We start from the raw sequence: 20,740 nt of genomic DNA, 5'->3' as shown, positions 1-20,740 counted from the left end.
TGGGGGGCGAGGGGGAGGGTGGGGGACGCTGGGGGGATTGGGGGGGGCAGTGATGGGGGTTGGGAAGGGTGGGGGGTGAGGGGAAGGGAGGGGAATGGGGGAAAGGGAGGGGGGTGAGGGGAAGGGAGGGGAGTACCGGAGAGAGGAATTGGGAAAGGTGGGGTGCTGGAAAGATGGGGGGTGCTGGGGGGTTAGGAGGGGTGGGGGGTGAGGGGAAGGTGGGGGGCACTGAGGGGGGACTAGGATGGGTGTGGGGCACAGCAGGGCCAAGGGGTTCTGGGGGGGATTGGGAAGGGCTGGGAGCGAGGGGAAGGCAGGGGGGCAGCCCTGAGGGGAGCAGGGGAAGGGATGGGGCTTGGGGTGATCCCAGGGCTTCGGGGTGGGGAGGGGGCAGGAAGGGCTGGGGGAGGCCCAGGGAGGGCCCGGGGGTGGCTGAGCCTCTGTGAGCCGCGTTAGGGGGGCGAAGAGGCCCTCTGGGAGTTCTGCTTGGGTCGGGGGCAGCCCCACTGAGCCAGGGACAACCAAAGGGCCAGGCCCGTGGTATATTTTGGGGGGGGTTCCAGCATCCTGGGGCATTGTTCAGTCCCAGCTCAGGCTGGGCTGTAGGCTGGCGGTTTTCTTTCTTTCTTTTCCAAGGGTCGGGGGGACGCTGGTTTCTGGCTCTGTAACGCCCCCCTCACTGGGACACGGGAGTGACGGGGGGTAGGAGCTGCCTGGAGCCCCCGCTGGGTTCCTCAGGCACTTTCCCCACGTCTGCCCTTCAGCCCGTGGCAGATATCGAGGCTGTCCCACCTCGGGGCCCGTTGGCAGCCCCCTGCCCTCTGGAGGCGGTGGGTGAGCTGTGGGGGTGCTCTGGGGTCCCCCCTTCCATGGAGGCTTTCAGTCTGTGAGGTCAAATAAAAAACTTTTCATCCCTGTTTTTCCTTTGTAAGCGGACGTGCTTTGCCTTCAAGCAGCAGAGCGGGGTATTTTGTGTGTCGGGCAGGTCGTGAGGGCTTTAATTTCTTCTGAGGAGTCGTGGTGAGCAGCAGGGTGGCAGCCCTGGGGGGTCTCTGGCTGCGCCCCATGCAGCTCCCCTCGGTGACACCCGTTGTAACAAAACCAGCGGGGTGCTGGGCCCGGGGCACTGCAGGAGCGCTCGCAGGAAGCACCAGAACGCCATCCGGGTGCAAGCAGCCTGCATCATGAACCAAAACCACATCCAACTTCTTCCTTCCCTGAGAACGTAACGTCACGAGGAAGCTGCTCAGGTTGTGAACGACCTCAAGCCTTTAGAGGCACGGGTTGATGGCTTACACACAGAACAGTCACCGGGCTGTAAATGCTGAGCAGAGGTTACCTTTGTCGTTTCCGTAGCACGGTGACTACGTGAATCAGTGCTGTGCCCTCCTGGCTGGCGCTGTCCCCCCTGATTTACCCTGTGGGGAGGTTTTAGTGCCTTATTTCTGCTCTTTTATGAGGGGCTGGCAAGCATCCACAGCACGTCCTAGGGTGCAAGTGTGCTTTTCTGTGTCGGGGAAGGCGTAATCTGCAGCTGGGGGAGGCCGGCTTGCTCGGGTCCTTTATGTGGCACGCAGGGAGCTTAGGGCCGGGCAATCCGGCGCAGTAATGCCCCAAAGCGAGGTCCCTGGGAGCTGTTCGGGCAGCGTGTGGATCCCTTCCCTGAGCCGTAAAACTCCGATGGCAGAAGGAAACTGCAGTGGGGCTCATCACTGAGCTGCTGGGGAGAGGTTGGGGTAAAGCAGTTGGGAACCACGGGGGTCCTTCCTGGGGACCCTGAGGTGAACGAGGTGCGTAAGGGTTAGAGCTGCACCGATGGTGGCTTTTTTATTAGCTCCCGTGTGGGGACTTGCAGAAGCCCAGCAGACAGGAAGAGGCACCCGGTAATCCACACGGTTATCGCACACCCGCCTCTGCGCGCGGGCGAGCCGCTGGGTCTGCGGGCTGGGCTGCAGGGGTCGGGGGGTGGGCCCAGCAGAGACCCCCCCCGGCAGCTGAGGGTAAAGAAGTCAGGGGCTCATTTTCCAAGGCTTCATGTTTGTATCTTCTAGATGGGCTTTTGAGCATCTCTGCCTAGTTCCCCAGAGCTTGACTTAACCCGATTTTGCTGTAGGAGTCGTCACCTGAGTGAAACGCCCCGGTGCAGGCAAAGCACGCCCGGTTTCGCTGTAGGACCAGCTGAATTGTTTGGGTTTGGGATTTGCACCGTTCGCATCTAATTCAGCAGCAAGCAGGGCCGTGTCCGCCGGGGAGAACTTAGAGCTGTGCTGCGAGGAAGTGGCAGTTTCTCCTGAGTGCTGAGACCGCTGATGAAATATTAATGCTCCCAGCTGAGTCACCAGCCAGACCGGATCGGGTCTCCTGCTTCCTAAACTGATTGCGAGTTGTAAAACTACGTGCACAGCTCGGTGTGATTTCCCAACACACCGGGGCTGTGAGGTGCTGCTGCCGCGCGTGCCATCCCCGGCTCCTGGCAGCTCTCGGTCTGTGCGTCCCGTAGCCAAATGCCAAAATCCAAAAGTTAAATCTTGTGAAAAACTTCATTAAAATAAGCACCCTGGGAGAGGAGGGGGAAAACGGGGGCACCTACTGTGAGAGAGCAGCGTGAGCTCAGCTTTGCTAGGCAGGGGAATATCGGGGTGGGGAGGTGACCCAGGATAAACCCACAGATAACTGATGGCCCTGTGGCTTCACTGTGGTCGTGTCTGGAGGAATTCTTGTTTTTCCCCGCCGTAACAAAATCCTTGCTGTCCCCAGGTGATGTTGGAAACTATTATTATGGCCAAGGACATCCAATGAAGCCCCACAGGATCCGGATGACCCACAACCTGCTGCTCAACTATGGTCTCTACAGGAAGATGGAGATCTATGTAAGTGTGGGCCTGGGCACGAAGAGAGATGTGTAGGGAATATTAGCTCAGTTGTCAGCTTTTAGTTTAATGAAAGAAAAGAAAAACTTAAATGGTTGTTCTGATGTATTTCTCCTTTCTTCCATTTCTGTTTTACTGAGATGTTCTTTGCATCAGATAAGCTTTGGAGACTGGAAAATTGGTTTTCTCTCCGTAACTTAAATATTTTCTTTGTCTAGATGTGTAATGTGTTCCAGCCTGTGGTAATGGCGTTCTTGCCTTTGAGAATAAATTCCTCTTCTCTGTTGCTGCTGGTTTGATTGTTTTTTTTTTTCTTTCTTTCTTTTTTCTTTTTTTTTTTTTTTTTTTTTTTTTTTTTTTCTTTTTTTCTTTTTTTCTTTTTTTTTCTTTTTTTTCCCTGGGAGTAAATCTGAGACTGGAAATGGGCTTTAGGGGAGAGACGTATTTCAAAACACGCCTTTGTCCTTGCAGCGCCCTCACAAGGCAAACGCAGAAGAAATGACCAAGTACCACAGCGATGACTACATCAAGTTCCTGAGGTCTATCCGCCCGGATAACATGTCTGAGTACAGCAAGCAGATGCAAAGATGTAAGCTGCGTGTGTAGCGCTGTAGTTCCTGTCAGTGCTAAGTCTGTGCGTCTGGGATTCCTGGGCGAGCTTTAGGAGGCTGTGATAAACAGAGCAGGAGGAACCCTTGGAGGCTGTCTTCCTCCTGACTTTTTTATTTACCTGGTAATTCCAGCATGTAAAAATGGGCCCCTCTCTCAAGGCAGTATGTCAAAAGAGCTGAGGAGAACCCTTTGGCCTGGTGGTCTTTTTTGATCTTACATTTCAATGGAAATTCTTCTAAGTTACCTTCCTGGCTCAGAGATGACTGAACTACTCTATTTACGAGCTACATGCATTTTGTGTAATTGTTTAACCAAAGGTCCTGGAGTGGGAAAGGGTTCTGTATTTTTTTTTTTAAAAAAAAAAAAAAAAGAGCTCATCAATCACATCCAAAATCTGCAGTTATTCTGAAGGATTTTCAGAGCAACAGCAGTTTGAAAGTGGGGGAAGTTTGAGATGCACAATGGTACCTGTCCACTTTGTGTTTCTTTTGTTGGTTTGTTTGTTTTTGTTTTTTCCTTGAGATATTCTCCATTCTCTTCTTCAGACCTCTGCAGTCCACGAAAGCACTCAAACCTCTTGGCAGCTTTATGCACAGCTCTGAGCCTCTTTCGGTTTATGCACAGCTCTGAGCTGATGTCCTTTGGCAATGACTGTCTAGGTTTGTAGCTAGTAAGGACAAATAGATGGGGAAGGCTTGGGGTTCATTTAAAGTGTTTTGATGATGCACGCTGTGTTCCTCAAGAGCAGAAAAAAAGCCCGTGGGATTCATTTATGTAAAGTAAGTGTAATTTCCAAATTAAACGAAATACGGGTCTCAAGTCTGAAGTAAGGGCACTTGGAAATCTGGTATGAGCTGAAATATTCACGGCTGAAATAGATATTTAGGCACGAGCATGCAAGAGGCATGACTAATATATACTGAAAGACTTCCTACAGTAAATAATATGCCTTAATATACCAAAGTACATATTTACACAGTGAACTGTTTACCCCTGGAGCTGATAGGGCTCATAAACACCCACTCTGCTCTCTGGTAGTCCACATTTTCTGTACTGTATTTCCACAGAACTGTATTTACCTGAAGGAGGCAAAATACAAAAATTAGTTTTAAACACACATAGGGCAGATCTTTTCTTCAACAAGACCTGTAAAGTGCAAGCCTCTGCCTAGCTAAAGAGCTAGCACGGGAGGCTCAGAATGGATTAGTGGTACAGGAGACAAGGTCACTGCTCCTCAGTATGGCAACAGGTCTCTGTAGCCTGCTATAACTTTCCTTTCAGGAAAGGGTAGGGGCTGTGATGTCCACAAGGATGTTTCCACGTCCATACTGGACTCTGTCTCTGATACAAAGATCCTCACCCACCCACTGTAAGGAGGAAAGAGCATCTGCACCTCGTGTCTTGCTTTATGCCTCTAGCCAAGTGTTTGACCCCGGTTATTAATACCCCTCCCTCCCTGGTCATCCTGGCTGCTTCGAATGGGAAGCCTCCCTGGCTTCTGCTTATGCAGCAGCTCCTCCTGTCTTTGCCAGGATAGCAGAGGAAAACCCTCAGATACTGTCAGTGCTGCCACAAGGTTCTGAGGGGCAGTAAAGGTAATGAACGGTTTCTAATTTAATTTTGCTAATGCTGTGTTGCCTGTCTAAGGACTTGAGAAGACTACGCCGTAGCCTAAAAAGCAAAGCATTTAATTTGCTGTAATGGGAAGCATGCAGAAATTGATGACTTAAATTCTTCTCACTTCGCAGGAAAAGCTTCTTTGAGTTAATTATTCAAACTCTGCTATTTGCTGTGCCCTGCTGAAACAATTGGAAAGGGGGAACAATTACTTCCTTTGAGTGTCCTGATGGGCATTGTCCTTTTCAGAGGTCTGTGTCCTGAACTGAGGCCATTCAGATTCCCTTCTCACACACACGTAGCCTTTGTGAAAAGACCGTGCACTGTTGGGTTTCTGATGCTGAGATCTGCAGCTTGTGCCTTTCCCATTAAGCAGAGAAAAGAAATCATTTTAGAGATATTGCTACAAAAATACAGATTTTATTTTTGCTTGTGGAAGCAAACCTAGCAAAATCTCGACTGGATCCAAGCCTGCTGTTACTGCCTTTATTTATGATTGCGATGCTGCCGGCCTCCATTTCACATAGGCTGTGCTGACCAGCACGCCCTGCCAGAGCAGAGCCAAATACCATAAATGTGCTGCCTCACAAGGGGCACGGGGGTTCTGCTAAGGACGTGTCTTGGTATTACGCAGCTCTGCTCGACAGCATCTCCCCGCTGCCCACCCATCTTCCGAGGTGATGGGCTGGGTTCCGCATCCCTTCGTGGCGCGCCCCAGCAGATGGCGTGCCTCTCTCAGCAGAGCCCCTGGCACCTGCTGTCCTGCACTCCTACAACGTGCACGAGGGTCAGGAGCACCGTCCTGGCAGCAGCAACCTTTTTGCCTCATCAGGCAACCTCAGGCTGATCGCATTCGTGTGTAATGATTTCTTTGTGGTTATTTTTTGGTTGAATAAAATGTATATCTGGTTAGTTTTTAAAATCAGATTGGTCGCATAAGCTTTACCATTTATTTGTGGCTTTGTCTTACTAATTCTTGTGTGTTCTTTTCAAGTCAACGTTGGGGAAGACTGCCCTGTGTTTGATGGGTTATTTGAGTTTTGTCAGCTCTCTGCTGGAGGCTCAGTTGGTAAGCTTTTTCTTCTCCTAAGCAGATGTATGTAATTGTTGTAGGTGGTGGTGGGGAAGCCCTGGGACTCCTTCTGATTTCTTTAATAGCTAGACCCAGATTTCTTGTCACATTACAATTCAAGCCTTGCACACTGGCAGATCCCTTTACGTTCGTGAAGCGTAGCTTCATGAGTTGGAGTTACTTCAGTGACCTGGAAGGAACCTGTGAGTGATAGAACAGTGCTGCGTGTGATAGACAAAACCCTGGCTGCAACAGGGATTTAATTAAAAAGAAATCAATGTGAGCTTTACAGGAAAAAAAGTTGTAAAAATATTGCTCTGGGTAGGTGTAGCCTGGAAAGCAAAAAGGGGTTACTTAACGCCACTGGCTTGGGGCCTGAGGCAAAAGGGAATTGAAAGCTGGAACATTGAAAATGCTTCTCTATTTGCAAATACTTTGTTGCAGAAAGTCTTGGTATTACCAAACTGTGTTGCTGTGCAAAGGCGCTAAATCTTTGTGGCCGCTACTCCCGCAGTGACATCTAGAAATCTTTGTTTCCTGTAACAGGGCTGCAACGTACAAGGACTGACTGCAGTGTTTTTTTAAGTAACTGTGCTCTGTGATCCCAAGGTTGTACGTTCCACAGAATGTAGCATTCGTTTCCATCCTTGGAAACTTGTCAAATTGCAGAAAGTTTAGGAAGGAGCTGGAGGAAGAGAACTTTCTTTGTCTAAATGCATATTCAGTGACTGACCCAAGTATATACTGGATAAAACCATTCATTAAAGTCTCTTGATTGTGGCACTGAGAAATCTTGACCGTCTTCAACTGTGCCCCAAGCTAGATGCTGTGGACTTGACTGTGCGGATTTCATGCTCTGAGGCGTAAATAGGAAGCAGTCAAAAGTGTGTGCAGGCACAACAGCGGCTGTGTTGCTCTTCCCTTGTCTTTGTTAGCTTGTTGAGCCAGCCAGCGCTCAAACCCTTGACTTGGGCTTGTGCCCAAAATCACACAGAAACAACGAGGTGATGACAGGGGAGCTGTGCTTTACCCCCTATGTCTCTGCCATGGGTACACTGTCCTCACGCTAACGGTTTGTAATTCTTCTCCCAACAGCCAGTGCTGTGAAGCTGAACAAGCAGCAGACAGATATCGCTGTGAATTGGGCAGGAGGCCTTCACCACGCGAAGAAGTCGGAGGCTTCTGGCTTCTGTTACGTCAATGATATTGTCCTGGCCATCTTGGAGCTCCTAAAGTAGGTGGATTCCTTCCACTCTTTGTGTCCTTACCACTCTTTGTCGCTTTTTTAGCTGTGTTTTCCAGGGAGGTCTTATTGAGCTACCTCTTTGGGATGTGGTGCCCTCTCTGCAGAAGGGCTGTGTCCCATTGTGGCTCTGTGCGGCGAGCAGAAGGCTTGGAGCATTGTGTGCTTACTCCTAGGCCCTCCTCCTTCCCCCGAGAGAAAGGGGACACAGCTGTAAGATGTGTCTGCTGGTTACCACCCTGACAGCTTTTGGCTCAAGTCAAACCTCAGTGGGAGGCTTGGACATAAAAATGCAGAGTCCATTGGCTGAATCTGAATATACTGAGTCAAGTCTGCCATCAAAGATCAGCTGCAGCAGTAAAAGCCACTTTGTTTTCCTTGGTGATTCTGTTCCACTGCTGACTGAGGCACGTGCCCATTCTCCACACTTCTTGTGCCTGTAGACACCAGAGAGACAGCTGCTTGGTAGCTGTGCAGCCTCGGGATCAGCACTGAGTTCTTTGCCATCTTCCCATGTACCCTGCTGGGGAGGGCACTTTCTGCTCTGAAGAAATGCAGCATTTTGACTCCTTTCTGATCCTAGGTATCACCAGAGAGTGCTGTACATTGACATTGATATTCACCATGGGGATGGCGTGGAGGAAGCCTTTTATACCACAGACCGTGTGATGACCGTGTCCTTTCATAAGTACGGAGAATACTTCCCGGGAACAGGAGACCTACGGGTGAGAACAAAGGCTTAGCAGAAAATTCTCCTGAAATTCTTAACTAAAATCACTGCTCTCCTGGGTTTTCCTGCTTTCATTAATGCTCTCAAAGTAGCATCCTTTTAGTGAGAGCAAAGGTGTATATGTGAGGTAGCTGGCTTGGCTCTTGGAGTGGGTGCTTCGTTCCTGTAGTCATGGTCTATACAGCCATGAAGTCACGGCTGTGATAGTGGTCATTTAGCAGCCTTCTGTGGAATTATGCTCAGAGGAGTGACTCTGAAAATGGCATCTTGGTCACCTGCAGCTTCTCCCAAGCTCAGTTTGGTCACACAAGGTTTTTGTGAAAGTTTATCGGGGAGTGCGTTCGTGTGTGTTGGTGCATCTTGCTGGCATTTCTTCCTCTGAGTCCGTTCTGTGTGTTAAGGAATCGCGTGGTGTTCACGGTGGCACTCCTTCGAGTCAGATACAGGTGTGGTATCCAGTTGGAACTGGAATTTTGGCCACCAGTTTTACTGCTGTGTAAGAGAGTGGCTTTTGCCAGTGGAGTGGGAGGCTGTGTGCTCAGAACAGCATTAAGGTGACAGTAGTAGATTCTTGTTCCCTGAGCAGAGGGCCAAATGCACCCACTCACACTAAATACTCTGCTGTTGGGGTCAACTGGCTCTTGCCTTCTGATGCCAGGACAGTATTCTTCCATGAGAGTTTAGGCTTACAGTCGGATTATGCTGATGGAATCCCAGACTTCTTCGCTTCATAATTTGCGGTGCGATTTGTGTGTTGCAGTTGATTCTCTGGTGACCTTATGGTCTCTCCTGTCTTTAACAGGACATTGGTGCAGGCAAAGGCAAGTACTATGCTGTCAACTACCCCCTCCGTGATGGAATCGATGATGAGTCCTATGAGGCGATATTCAAGCCGGTGAGTGACTTTGCTGGGTGATTCTTTGTGTATCACACTTTGTCATTGGGTACTTGTGGAGACTCAGACTGCTGTTCTAAGGTCTTTGGGGGCTGTATTTCTCCCTAACAATTGCAGCCTGTCATCAGTAAACTTTTCTTTGCAAGAGCCCCAGTGTTACCAGTACAGGGGAGCCAACAGCTGTGGGAACACTAGGGGTGTCTTCTTGTCGCTTGCTGACGTGGACGGTACTGTGTTGTTGTGACACTGTCCTGTGGAGAAAGTGTAACAATGGGTTTCTTGTTTAGGTGATATCTAAAGTGATGGAGACGTTCCAGCCTAGCGCAGTTGTCTTGCAGTGCGGGTCGGATTCTCTGTCAGGGGACAGGCTGGGTTGTTTCAATCTGACCATCAAAGGTAAGGGTACAGAGTTTCCATCAAAATAGCAAGGCTGGGTCTGTGATCCTGAGAGGCCAGAACTGTATGGTACTGTGCCTGTGTTAAACTGGCACAAATAATCTAATTAATTTTAACTGAGAAGTTTGTCCTTATGCCGTGAAGCTACAACCTTTTTCCCCACTGCCTTTGCTTCAGGTCATGCCAAGTGTGTGGAGTTTGTAAAAAGTTTTAATTTGCCTATGCTGATGCTGGGAGGAGGTGGCTATACGATCCGCAACGTGGCTAGATGCTGGACCTACGAAACTGCTGTGGCTTTGGACACTGAAATCCCAAATGGTAATAATTCTCCCCTGAAATGTTTGAGGCAAGACAAAGCGACAATGACTATCTAGTAACAGAGCTCAGGGAAGTAATGTTGCTGCAGAAGAGGAGGAACCCTAAGATGTTTCATTAGCTCTTGATTATTACCGTGGAAGAGCTTTTTGATTCTCTGATTTGCAGTAGCTGTTCCTGTTTGCATTACAGTTCTGTAAGTCTCCCCTCCACCAAAAGGTACCCAGCAGGCTTGCTGTCGTACCGAAATGAGATGACCTTCTACTGAAAACTTTTGTGTGCATGGATAGTGTTTAACTGACAAATAAGCTTAGGCTCTGTTGTTGCTAAGCTATCTGCTTTGATCTGAGTTTGGGCTATGAAATCTTCAGCTCCTACCCCTAGGAAAATGCAGCTGTGCTCTTACATTGCACTGAAGCCCACTGTGTATGAGGTATTTTATTACCGGTCCACGCTTAATTTGGGCTTTTGTTCTATTTTCACTTGTCCGCAGAACTTCCATATAATGACTATTTTGAGTACTTTGGACCAGACTTTAAGCTGCACATCAGTCCCTCCAACATGACTAACCAGAACACCAACGAGTATCTCGAGAAGATCAAGTAAGTGTTTGTTCCTCTTCACAAGACTGACACCTTCTACTGGGGGCTTCAGAGCCGTGGGTGGCTTCTTGCTGACGGAGGTATTCCTTTTCTGGCTGGCTCTAGGCAACGTCTCTTTGAGAATCTGCGCATGCTGCCTCATGCCCCTGGTGTCCAGATGCAGCCAATTCCCGAAGATGCTGTTCAGGAAGACAGTGGAGATGAAGAGGAAGAAGATCCTGAGAAACGCATTTCGAGTATGCACTTGCCTCTGGCATAGTGGCGTTGCCTTGCTGGGAAGTGTACAGTTCAGGGCCTGTGGGTGCCAAAGCTGAACGGGATCAGTTAGCTGGAGAACTGAGCAGGCACTGACTAAACTGAATTACCTTATTAAAGGCAGGAGGATATATAATTCAGATTTATTTTAATTCTGGAGTCATTCACTTTGAGTCTGTTTCTAGTGTTCTGATTGATTTTGTAATGAAGCGATGGAGCTGAGTAGTACTGCAGGGCTGGTAGATTTCTTCTCCCTGGGAGAAATGTCTCCCTGGGAGACAATTTCCATAATGAAAGAACTTAGGCCTTAATGTGAGAATTTAAACAGTTTCTGTGATGGAGGTGCTATGACAGTCTCCCAGAAAGTATTCTATCAGGTTTGATCCCACAAGTTGCCTGCCTCAGTGAAAATGCTAGTTTTTATCCAGATTGGCTGATGGCCTTTAGATCTGGCAGTCAGATTTTCTCAGTGTGAAGTTGGTTAACCTGCTTATGCTGTCAAGTCTAGACATCACGCTGTATCTAATCCAAGCCCTACATGTGATCTTAGATCTTAAGCATGAGCAGTCAGAAGTGATCAGTTAAAAGAGATGGCAGGTAGAAAGATGAAGTGTTTTCACTGCGGCCTAATTGTGCCTTATATAGGTTTATCAGTTCTTTCCCACGTGTGGAGATGCCCTTAGAGATGTTAGTGCTTGGTGTCTTCTAATTTTTAACTCTGCTGAAACAGCCTCTTCTCCCCTTCACTCACAGTCCGCAATTCTGATAAGAGAATATCGTGCGATGAAGAATTCTCTGACTCTGAAGATGAAGGGGAAGGAGGGCGCAAAAACGTTGCCAACTTTAAGAAAGCAAAACGTGTGAAAACAGAAGAGGAAAAGGAGGAAGAGGAGAAGAAAGGTAACAATGAAAGCTAGGACTGGAAGCCCTTCCAGCTGTACGGAATTTTGCCTGGTGTGTGCTTCCCTACTCTTCTACCATGTCTTTTTTTTTTTTCCTCCTTCTAGAGGAAAAAGAAGAGGAAAAAACAAAAGAGGAGAAACCAGAACCCAAAGGGTGAGCCCCATGTCTCTTGGCTTGGCAATTAACTGGCTGTGTTTGTACTTCCTTGTGCATTCCCCCGATGGGTTATTGTGTAACTCGTGGGGTTGGAAGGGGGATGTGGTAGTTTGGATGGCTTTGTCATGGGGAGAAGTTTGCATAGGTAGAACAGCACACCTGATAAAGTGCTGTGAAAGCCCTCAAAGAAAAGGGCTCAAAAATACTGTGTATTCGGTACAACATTACTAGTTTTAGGGGGAGATTGACATCAGAGTATGGTGAGTATTTTTAGGATGGGCCATCTAAGCAACCTTTCTAAGGCTGCAGTTCTAGCTTGGGTACAGCCTGAGGTACTTGTTTAAACCAAATTCTTCACTATTTCCTTCCACAGGGTGAAGGAAGAGACGAAATCTACCTAAGATGGCTGCAGCTGCACAGTACCTGTCAGTGCATAGTTATCATAGGTTAGCTTCTCCGGTTGCCTCCCATTCCACAGGATTTATATTTTATATATGTTTCTGTATATATTTCTATATAAATATATAAATGACTTGAGAACTGTAAATTATTCCTTGCTGCACTCCTCTGGGAGCAGATAGGGAGGATTCTGCGGAGTAGAGAGACCTGCACTGCCCAGGACTGGTGACTGGGAAGTTTCACTCTTGCCTTCCACTGCCTCCTTAGTGTGTCTTTTAAAAAAAATCTCTTTCTTTCTTTACTCTCCTCTGAAGTAACCACCCTTGGAAAAGAATAATTTAAGTAGAAGTAGTATCTGCATTTCAGGTTAGGTGGAAAGATGGCCATGAAACTTTTTTTCTTTTTTTCTTTTTTCCTTTTTTCCTTTTTTTTTTTTTTTTTTTTTTTGATGGGAGATATGAATTCCCAAATGAAGCCTGTGAGAGACTGACTATTCCTTTGGTCTTCAGTCTGATTCCACCATGGCAAGTAACTGCAAGCTGGTGCCGCTTCTCAGGGTCAAATAGTGCAGTTCTTGAATAGAGTTGGCTACCTCCCTGCAGCAAACTTGTGGAAAGAGATGAAGCAGCTTAAAAGCAGATCTGAAAATTGCTTGAGTGAATCTGCCCAAGAGCCCTGCAGGTGCAAATCTGGAAAATGCAAAACGAAAATCACCCTAATGTGGTGGTTAACATTTTCCAAGATCTTGCAGATCCAGTTAGTGTGGCAGCATTATGCATCTTGAGTAAGAGAAGGGATGAAATTTTTATACGTTTTTTTTTCTATACTTACGCCCCTCTTTGCAGGGGGCAAGTGAGTTACTGCCCGTCTGGCCGCCTGCTTCGCTTTTCCAGCTTGTTCTGCCCTCAGCTACGTGTGCTGTAATTTGCTTTCTTGGTCCTGATCTGTGTCCTAGCTGAAACCATGACAGAAATTCCCAAGTCATGTAAAGACCAGACAAACCGAGCCCAGCTGAAGCCTCTTGTCGTCATGTGTCGCTCACTGAAAAATGTCCCTGAAGTGAAGCATACAAATGTTTTCAGGTTGAACCTCTCCTGTCTTTGCTCTCAAGGCCAGTAAATATGGAGAACTTTTTATCAGCAGTCTGAGCTGTTATCTGTACAAGGGAACAGCAGATGGGGCTCTGTACATTTTTATAACTACTCCTCTTCCTACTCCCACACGTTATCTCACACCCAAAGGTCTTTTGTGATCAGAACTGGCCTTTCTCTTGCATCTCGTTTTGTACAGCTGATCGTTAGATGAGCTTTCTGTGAAATGCTTTGCTGAGTTCCAACTTTGCAGAAGTTTTGCAGGCAGTTTTGACTCGCTGCTCTCCTTTCTCAGGGGGATTCCTCTGTCCGTAAGAGGATCTGTACCTCCCACGGAGTGCTGCTGATGGTTTCAACTCTAATAATGCTGCTAACTTAACACAGGTTATTTTTAAAATGTTTTATTTTTTTAAATACTTTTTTTCCCTTTTCCACCGTAAGTTTTTTAGTCTCTTGGAATCTGAGTGACGTCTCACTCCCGCTCTTCAGTGTTTGTATGTGAAGCGAGAGAGATCAGTGTATCTTTGTGTCTGGGGGGGAAATATATTGTGGTTTTTTAAAGATGCTTTTATTTTGAATTTTGAGAACCTTTGTAATAAAACTGGTACATTTCTATGGTTGGCCTGAGTTTGTACTGCTTTCTGCTGAGAAGAAATAACTTGGTTAGAGTGGGAATGTGGTTGGTTTTCAGAGTCACTACTGGAAAATGTTGCAGGGGCTTGGTCATGATCATGGTGTAGTGTAGAGCTCTACAACAAAAAATGACAACTGTAATAAGGCTTTGAAAAGGTAAGGCGTGTTTTTTTTCCCCCCTCTTTTGGGGGGGGGGGTGGTTAGGTATAGTGGTTCAAATGCATCTACTGAAGCCTGTAGCATTGTGTATGGAACATGCTCCATGCTGCATGTAAAAGAGCACTTCAGTTCCCTTGGTAGATGTTGAAATTTCCTTGATTTATTTTTTGTTCCTCTGCATTTTATAAAATAGCATTAAAATTCTCATGACCCCTTCTCTCCAGAAAAAGGGAAGTTGAAATGCTGTACGTTTTGTGTGCTCACAGCTCTTCTACTGAGGATCACGGAGGCGGTTCTTGTCCTGCTGAAATTGCAGCCAGGCTCTCCTCCAGCAGCATTGCTGATGCTGATTGGGGTTGCAGTTTGGTGGCACATTGCTCTTTAAGCAATGTTAGTCTGGAAAGGGAAAAATAAGTTACAGGAAGGGAGTATATTATATATTTTTTTTGCATGAGCTTAAGTGGTTTTAATCTGGTATTCAGTGGAAAAAAATAAAATCAGTGGAAAAAAATAAAATCAGGAGCAGGTTAATTTCGCACTGAGTGCTGATCACAGCTGAAATGGACATGGAGGGTTCCCAAGCCAAATCCGTTGTTTAGGTAGCTAAATAAAAGCTTTGAGTGGCTCAGTTGCCTTTCAATGCTGTAATAATACTCCAGGAAACTTAGCTATCCTTCTCACCCTAGCACACAATTAAAATCCTCTTCTCCTTGAACAAAAACAACTGTACAATTCAAGTCACCCCTGCTATATCGTGCATGCCAATGTGCGGCTGCAGCCTTCCTCCCTTCCAGCCTGTCTTAAAATGGCTGCCGCAGCGCGGCTCCGGCAGATGCCTCGAGCCCGGCACCTCTCAGCTGGGCCTGCTGCAGCTGTGCCTCGCAGGACACATGGAGCCACCTTCCACCTCAGAAATAATTTGCAGATCTCAGTACCTGTGTGTTTTTTTGTTTGTTTTTGTTTTTTGGCCCAGGTTAATGGGGATGAATGCCTGCTGCAGTTGGAAGCGGGTTACTTGCTTTAGTTTCCCATTACTGATAATAATAAATACCTTCTGCAGTTGGAAGCGGGTTATTTGCTTTTAGTTTCCCATTATTGATAGGATGAGCTGCATGAAGCCCTTTGGGCTTTTATCAAGGGCCACAGAGGAGCAATGGTGGCCCTGCTCAGGCCGTACCTTGGCAGGGTGGTGCCCCAGCAGCCCTCAGTCCTTGCTTTTCTCTGGCCTCCCCTTTGCCAGCCCAAACAGCAGGGGCAGGTGATTAAAGGGGGATTAGGAGCAGGCCATTAGCTGCAGGAGGCCCTGCGCTGTCCTACAGCCCGTGGGGGCAGGATGAGCTGCTGGAGGCTGTCGCCTTTGTGCTCTGCAGCTGCTCTAAGGTGGGCAGTGCTTGCTCCTTCCTTCCCCAGGCCTGCCCCAGGAAGACACAGCTCTGTCCCTGGGCAGACCACAGGAGATGGAGGCATCCAAAATGCCTTCATTTTCTCTTTGGAAGGAAAAAATCTTTGCTCCCAGGTACTAGCTCGTACAATCAGGCATGTCTCCACAGTGCAGGATCAGCTTCTTCCTAAAGCCACAAAAGATTAAACCAAACTTACACTGGGTCCTCTTGGGCATTCCTGGTGAGAAGCCCCCCCCTCCACCCCCCAGGAACCGTGCTTAGGTCTCCCAAAATCAGGTACGGAGCCAACAGTGCTAAGGTAGCAGCGACAAGAGGCTGGTGTGAGAAAGTCCTTTGTGGCTGTAGCTCTACATCTGCTGCAAGTCAATTAACTGCAAGCAGAGCCAGGGCTGGGGTGATTAAATGCAGCAGCTGTTGAACTAAACAAGCAACTGCTATCTTTGCTGGCCCTTGTCTGGCATCCAGGACAAGAAGGACTCAAGCTCACCCATAAAGGGGTCACCATTTATTCCTTTCAAATGTTACAATAAAACCCATACAGTTTTTTGTTTTTTTTTTTTTAGAAGTTAGAAAATTGCAAATCAAGTGTTTTGGCCATTAAAAAATTATTTACAGAGAAAACAATGTTGCTTCACATTATACAGCTGGCAGGCCCCCTCCCTCCACCCCAGACCCTAAGAGTTATCCCCTAGAAGCAGAATTAAACACAGCGGACTTACAAGCTTTACGGTTTTAAGCCAATAGTAAGACTTTATAAAAAAAAAAACAAAAAACTAACCAGATTAGCTTTTAAACCATTGGTTTCTATAAAAAGCACAAAATACTTTAAATGAAGTCAGAACCAGGAATGTAAACTGAGAAAAAGAATCCATTGAACAGTCACTGGCTTGCTGGGCTCAGAGGAACGTGGGGACGGTCAGGAGGCCAGCAGAGACCAGAGCAGGATGTGGGCTCTGGGGTCTTACAAACTGTAAATTCCAGTTATGTCCAGGATAGTCTTCCTCCACAGTTTTAAAGGATTCAGGTAAAACTACTCCGAGTTGTGATGGTGATGGGAATCCAAACCGGCGTTCTAACAGGGGAGGGAGAAAAATAATAATTCAGGGCTGGGTTTTAGAAAGCACTGTCAGTTCTACACCAGAGAGGGGAGGTGTGTGGGCAAGGCAGCGAGTCCATGGTGTTACTGGGGTGGAGAGGATGGCGCAAGAGTCTCAAGTTAGGTGGATGCCAAGCAGGCTCTACTCTTCCTTCTGCTCCACCACCGCGAGAGCTGCGGGCTCAGGCCCCGCGGGTTTCGAGGGCTCCTCTGGTTTGGCTGTATCCCCCTGGGGGTCCCCCGGCTGCTGCTTCTCCTCCCCCTTGCTCTCTCCTGCTTCTGCATCCTCCCTCTTAGGCTCAGCTTCCTGCTGCCCCTCGGCAGCGGCCCCAGCCCCGCTTGGCCCCACGCTGCCCCGCTCCTCTGCCTGCCCCTCCTGGGGGGGGGCTGAGGGCTCCGTCCCACTGCCGGAGCCAGTGGGGGTCTCCTCTCCCTTGGCCTCTGCTTTGCCTTGGTCCTCTGTGGGAGAGGACACTGAGGAGTCCCCTGCTTCTTTCTTGTTCTTCCTAAAGGAGATCCCGCTCAGCTTGAAGGACTTCTTGAATGAGAACTTCTTCTTCTTCTTGGGGGTGTCCTTGGGGGCTGCGGCACCTTCAGGCTTTGCGTCCCCACCTTCGGCTGCGGGGGCCGGCTCGATGGCATCCTCGGTGCCCGGCTCGCCCTTGCTGTCCTCCTGGGGGGGCTCGGCCGAGCCGTTGCCGTTGAGGGGCGCCGCCTCGCCCCCCGCCTTGGGCGTCATGTCCCCGTTGAGCCTCAGGTGGCCGTTCTCCTGCGGGAGCAGCTCTGCATTAGGCACGCCCGGGACCCGGCACCCGCTCCCCAAAACCCCAAATCCCCCCGAAACCCTCCAAGCCCACCACCAGCTGGGGCGGGGAGGGGGGGGCAGCAAAACCCCAAACCCCCCCCAAACCCGCAGCCAGGCGGGGCGCCCCAGAGCCCCAAATCCCCCCAAATCAACCCGCAGCCAGCTGGGGCGGGGGGCACGTAGCCGTGAAAAGGGGGGGGGGGCACCGGGGCGGAGGCGTTCGCACCGGGCGGGGAAGGGGAGGGGGTCCCCGCGCTGCCACCGGGCGGCGCCCGCGCTCCGCGCCCGGTGCCGGGAGGGGGCCCGGGGCGCGGCCCGGTGCCGGCCGGTTCCGCATCCCGGAGCCCTCGGGCGGGACCCCCCCCGTCCCTCCCTTGCCTCCTCTCTCCCCCCCCCCACGCGGTTTCGGCCGCCCCCTCCCCTCCGAGCAGCGGCCGCCGCCTTTGTCCGCCCGCCCCGGCGGGGCGCCCGGTGCCTCCCGGTACCCACCTGCCCGTTGGCCTTAGCGGGCTCGGTGGCGGCGGCGTGGCCGGCCGGGGGGGCTCCCCCCTCCGCCTTGGCCGCCTTGGAGCCCTGGCTGCCCATGGTGCGGCGCCCACCCCGCCGCCGCGGCTGCGCTCGGCGCCGAGAGGCAGTGGGCAGAGCCCCCCGGCGGGGCGCTGATAAGGCGCGGGGACGGGGCGGGACGGCGCCGAGACCGCCCCCGGGGCGGGGGAGCGGGCTGCAACCACCGCCCCGTCGGGGCCGGGGGGCTTCTGCCGTTCCCCACCTCCCCGACGGCCGGGGAGCCCCCGCTGGGGATGGGGCGGAGGCGGCGGGGGGAGCGGTGCTGCCCCCAGCCCCGGCACTCCAAGGCACCTCTGCCCCCAGCCCCGGCACCCTGGGGTGTCGCCCACCCTGGGGTGTCGCCCACCCTGGGCTGCTGCTCGCCCCCGGGAGGTCGCTCTGGGGCTGGCCGGTGGCACTTGGGTCGCACCCAGCTCCCCGCCTCGCTGTGCTCGCCCTCGCACGCAGCCCGGTAGCTTTGCCCTCTCAGCTCTTGCCATTCTTTGCTTTCCTGGAAAGGACGAGTTTAGGAGAAAGGAAAGTGGGACTTAACGCGAAGCCGATGCCAAGCATGAAGGATGTGCGGTTTGCCCGCGCTCCCAAGGCCACGGCTGCAGCAGGGAGCCAGCAGTGGCTGTGGGAGTGTCCTGGGGTCAGCCCTCCTGGCACCCCCAGGCACCGCTTGTGTCACCGGAGGGTCCCGGGAACAAGACCCCTGGGAGTGAGACCCCCACCACCAGCATCCACACTCCGAGAGCTGCGATCTCAGCCCCAAACCCTTACACGGCCCCGGTGCCTTCCAGCACCGCGCTGGGGTCTGCAGCCCCTCCTGCCAATGCCACCCCAGCCCTGGGCAGCACCCAGCACCCAGCACCCAGCTGTGTGCTGCAGCAGCCGTGCAGCATCAAGGCCAGCGTCTCTGGGGGCAAAACAATGCCTGGCTGTGTGCGCTCCGCCAACAAGGTCATGTTTTGTCTCCATCCTCCCTCCCCCCCGGCGCACATCATCTCACCCCCATCGGAGAGAAATTTTGCTGTTAATTAAAACAGGCGGCATCTTCCTTATTGACTTTTGGTTGCCAGTTGATAAAGCCTTTGCCCGGCTGCTGGCTCGCCCGCCCGCTCCTGGAGCCGCCTGCGAGGTGGGCAGCAGCCGGCAGGGCTGCAAGGGGGCCGTGGAGGATGTCCCAGGTTGAAAAGCACTCAGTTTTCAGAGCACAGCGAGGCTGATTGCTTTGGCAAGACAAACGGCCCAAGAGAGTCCATTAAATCAGTCGATAAACACGATAAACACACCGTGTCTCTGCCACTTGGTCCCCAGTGCCCCCGCTGGTACCTGCTGGGTCCAAAACCTGGCAGAGCTGCGGGTGGTGAGCCCCAGCCTCTGCCCCCACGGCTGCCTGGTGTCGGGCAGCATCTGAGCCAAGCCCTCCTCCTCTCCCCACGTCCCGGGCATGAGCATGGCCTGGTTCCCCTGCACTCCTCAGGGAGGCCTGGAGGAGCAGCAGGGTCCCTGTGTGAGGTGGGAGGGATGGGGATGGGGTCAGGGCTAGCAGGGCTGCCTCTGCTGCCGTGCTCCGTGCTGCTTGCTCAGCTCAGCTCGGCCCCCACGCAAAGCCCGGGTCTCTTCCATGCTTTGCTGGAGGGGAGAAAGTGCTTCACACCCCGCTGCTCCCCTGCCACAGCGATCAGAGGGCCGAGCTGAAGTGATGGGAGGCAGATGTGACGTTTCTAAAGGGCGAACTTTAGCGTGATTAGACAGGTCAAGATGCAGCCCTGCCGGGGGGGCAGCCCCCCCTTTGGCATCAGCAGCAGCGCTGCAAAGCTCACGTGTGCTTTTTTAGTGGCTTTCATCTCAGCGACATCCCTGCTTGCCACATCGCTCCTGATCCCAGCTTTTCTTGAAAGCCTCCTTCCCCTGCAAGGCTGCGCAGGGTGATGTGTTTATAAATAGACGCCTTCCCCGCGGGTTTCCAACGTGCCTCCCCCTCCCAGGGCCACCTTCCCCGCGATGCCGGCCCTGCCCGTGCCGACGGCAGCGGGGTCAGAATCACTCGGCGGGCTCTGCCATGGTGCTTTGTGCTCCAGAGCCCTGGGGTGCAGCCAGCAGCCCGCACGCTGTCACCAGCCTGCTCGCAGGTGTGTTGGTGGCACGGAGCACCCCGTGCCACGCAGGGTGACACTACCAGGGGTGTGCACACAGCTGGGTGGGGGCAGGGGCTGGCCGCAGTGCGCAGCACGGGAATTCGCAGCACAACCCAAAACCCAAACCCCACGCGGGCTCTGCTGGCTCGCAGGGCTTGGGCTGCTCGGGAAGCGGCGGGGATTTGCAGGGTGCAGGCGGACGGGCAGATTACGGGGCTGTCTGCCTCTCCAGCAGATGGACGGGCAGACAAATCTGTCTGCCTTTCTGCACACCGCTCCTGCCTAAAGGGCCTCGGGGATGAGACATCTCTGCTGTTATTTTCCACTTTCCAGACCTACTTAAACTGCTTGCTGATTATTAATTTATTAGGTGTTAAGCACTGACAGCCCGCAGGACGCAGCAGCGACGGCAGCCCCCGTGTGCACTGGAGCCAGGGCAGGAGGACGCAGCCCCCTGCCCGTGCCCTGCCCCTGCCTCCTGCATCGTTCCCCCGGCGAGGAACTGCTGCAATTATTTATTCATGTATCTGGAGCCACTCAGCAGCCTCGCATCATCTGCTCCAGGATTTTAACCGAGTTAGCAGGGGCCCAGCCAGGGCAGCCAATAGTGCTGGGAATAAAGCAGAGGGATTTCCATATTGATTTATAAATAGCAAAGGAATTAGCTAATTAGAGCTCTCTGGGGAGAGAATTCCAGCAGGGAGAGTGCAGGGCTGGGCTGCATGCAGAGGGACGGGCGGATGGTGACAGCTCCTGACACCGCAGCAGCCCCGGCACGGAGCAGCTCCTGCAGACAGC

At 51.4% G+C, this 20,740-nt stretch overlaps 2 protein-coding genes across 3 annotated transcripts; one reads left to right on the top strand and one right to left on the bottom strand.

Annotated features, from left to right (window-relative positions):
- The first annotated feature begins 2,603 nt into the window (after nucleotides 1-2,603).
- Nucleotides 2,604-13,776, top strand: HDAC1 (histone deacetylase 1). 2 transcript variants are annotated; one of them, XM_035345524.1, is made up of 14 exons: nucleotides 2,604-2,870; nucleotides 3,342-3,459; nucleotides 6,094-6,168; nucleotides 7,267-7,405; nucleotides 7,998-8,139; nucleotides 8,947-9,039; nucleotides 9,327-9,435; nucleotides 9,613-9,753; nucleotides 10,244-10,352; nucleotides 10,458-10,588; nucleotides 11,361-11,507; nucleotides 11,615-11,663; nucleotides 12,040-12,112; nucleotides 12,911-13,776. In XM_035345524.1, exons 1-13 carry the CDS (start codon nucleotides 2,796-2,798, stop codon nucleotides 12,065-12,067), a joined length of 1,356 nt encoding a protein of 451 aa, XP_035201415.1. In that variant the 5' UTR covers nucleotides 2,604-2,795; the 3' UTR covers nucleotides 12,068-12,112; nucleotides 12,911-13,776. The 2 variants fall into 2 exon arrangements, with proteins under 2 accessions (XP_035201415.1, XP_035201414.1); XM_035345523.1 differs by having other exon boundaries at nucleotides 2,608-2,870; nucleotides 12,040-13,776.
- Nucleotides 13,777-15,834: 2,058 nt separating this feature from the next.
- Nucleotides 15,835-17,898, bottom strand: MARCKSL1 (MARCKS like 1). The gene is made up of 2 exons (XM_035345693.1): nucleotides 17,742-17,898; nucleotides 15,835-17,216 (listed from the first exon to the last, which is right to left on the bottom strand). Exons 1-2 carry the CDS (start codon nucleotides 17,835-17,837, stop codon nucleotides 16,590-16,592), a joined length of 723 nt encoding a protein of 240 aa, XP_035201584.1. The 5' UTR covers nucleotides 17,838-17,898; the 3' UTR covers nucleotides 15,835-16,589.
- Nucleotides 17,899-20,740: the final 2,842 nt, after the last annotated feature.

This window comes from Oxyura jamaicensis, chromosome 23, assembly GCF_011077185.1.
Source record: "Oxyura jamaicensis isolate SHBP4307 breed ruddy duck chromosome 23, BPBGC_Ojam_1.0, whole genome shotgun sequence".
NCBI classification, from domain to species: domain Eukaryota; kingdom Metazoa; phylum Chordata; class Aves; order Anseriformes; family Anatidae; genus Oxyura; species Oxyura jamaicensis.
The sequence above is the reverse complement of the archived record's forward strand: the minus strand, read 5'-3'. Positions and strand labels throughout refer to the sequence as shown.

What these genes read in the sequence shown, in the direction of transcription:
- HDAC1 (XM_035345524.1), top strand. Translation starts at nt 2,796, where the DNA reads ATGAAGCCCCACAGGATCCGGATGACCCACAACCTGCTGCTCAACTAT. An exon ending in ACAGGAAGATGGAGATCTAT is followed by an intron (nt 2,871 to 3,341) that starts GTAAGTGTGGGC and finishes TTGTCCTTGCAG; the next exon opens with CGCCCTCACAAGGCAAACGC. An exon ending in TCCTGAGAAACGCATTTCGA is followed by an intron (nt 10,589 to 11,360) that starts GTATGCACTTGC and finishes CTTCACTCACAG; the next exon opens with TCCGCAATTCTGATAAGAGA.
- MARCKSL1 (XM_035345693.1), bottom strand. Translation starts at nt 17,837, where the DNA reads ATGGGCAGCCAGGGCTCCAAGGCGGCCAAGGCGGAGGGGGGAGCCCCC. An exon ending in CCGCTAAGGCCAACGGGCAG is followed by an intron (nt 17,217 to 17,741) that starts GTGGGTACCGGG and finishes CTGCTCCCGCAG; the next exon opens with GAGAACGGCCACCTGAGGCT.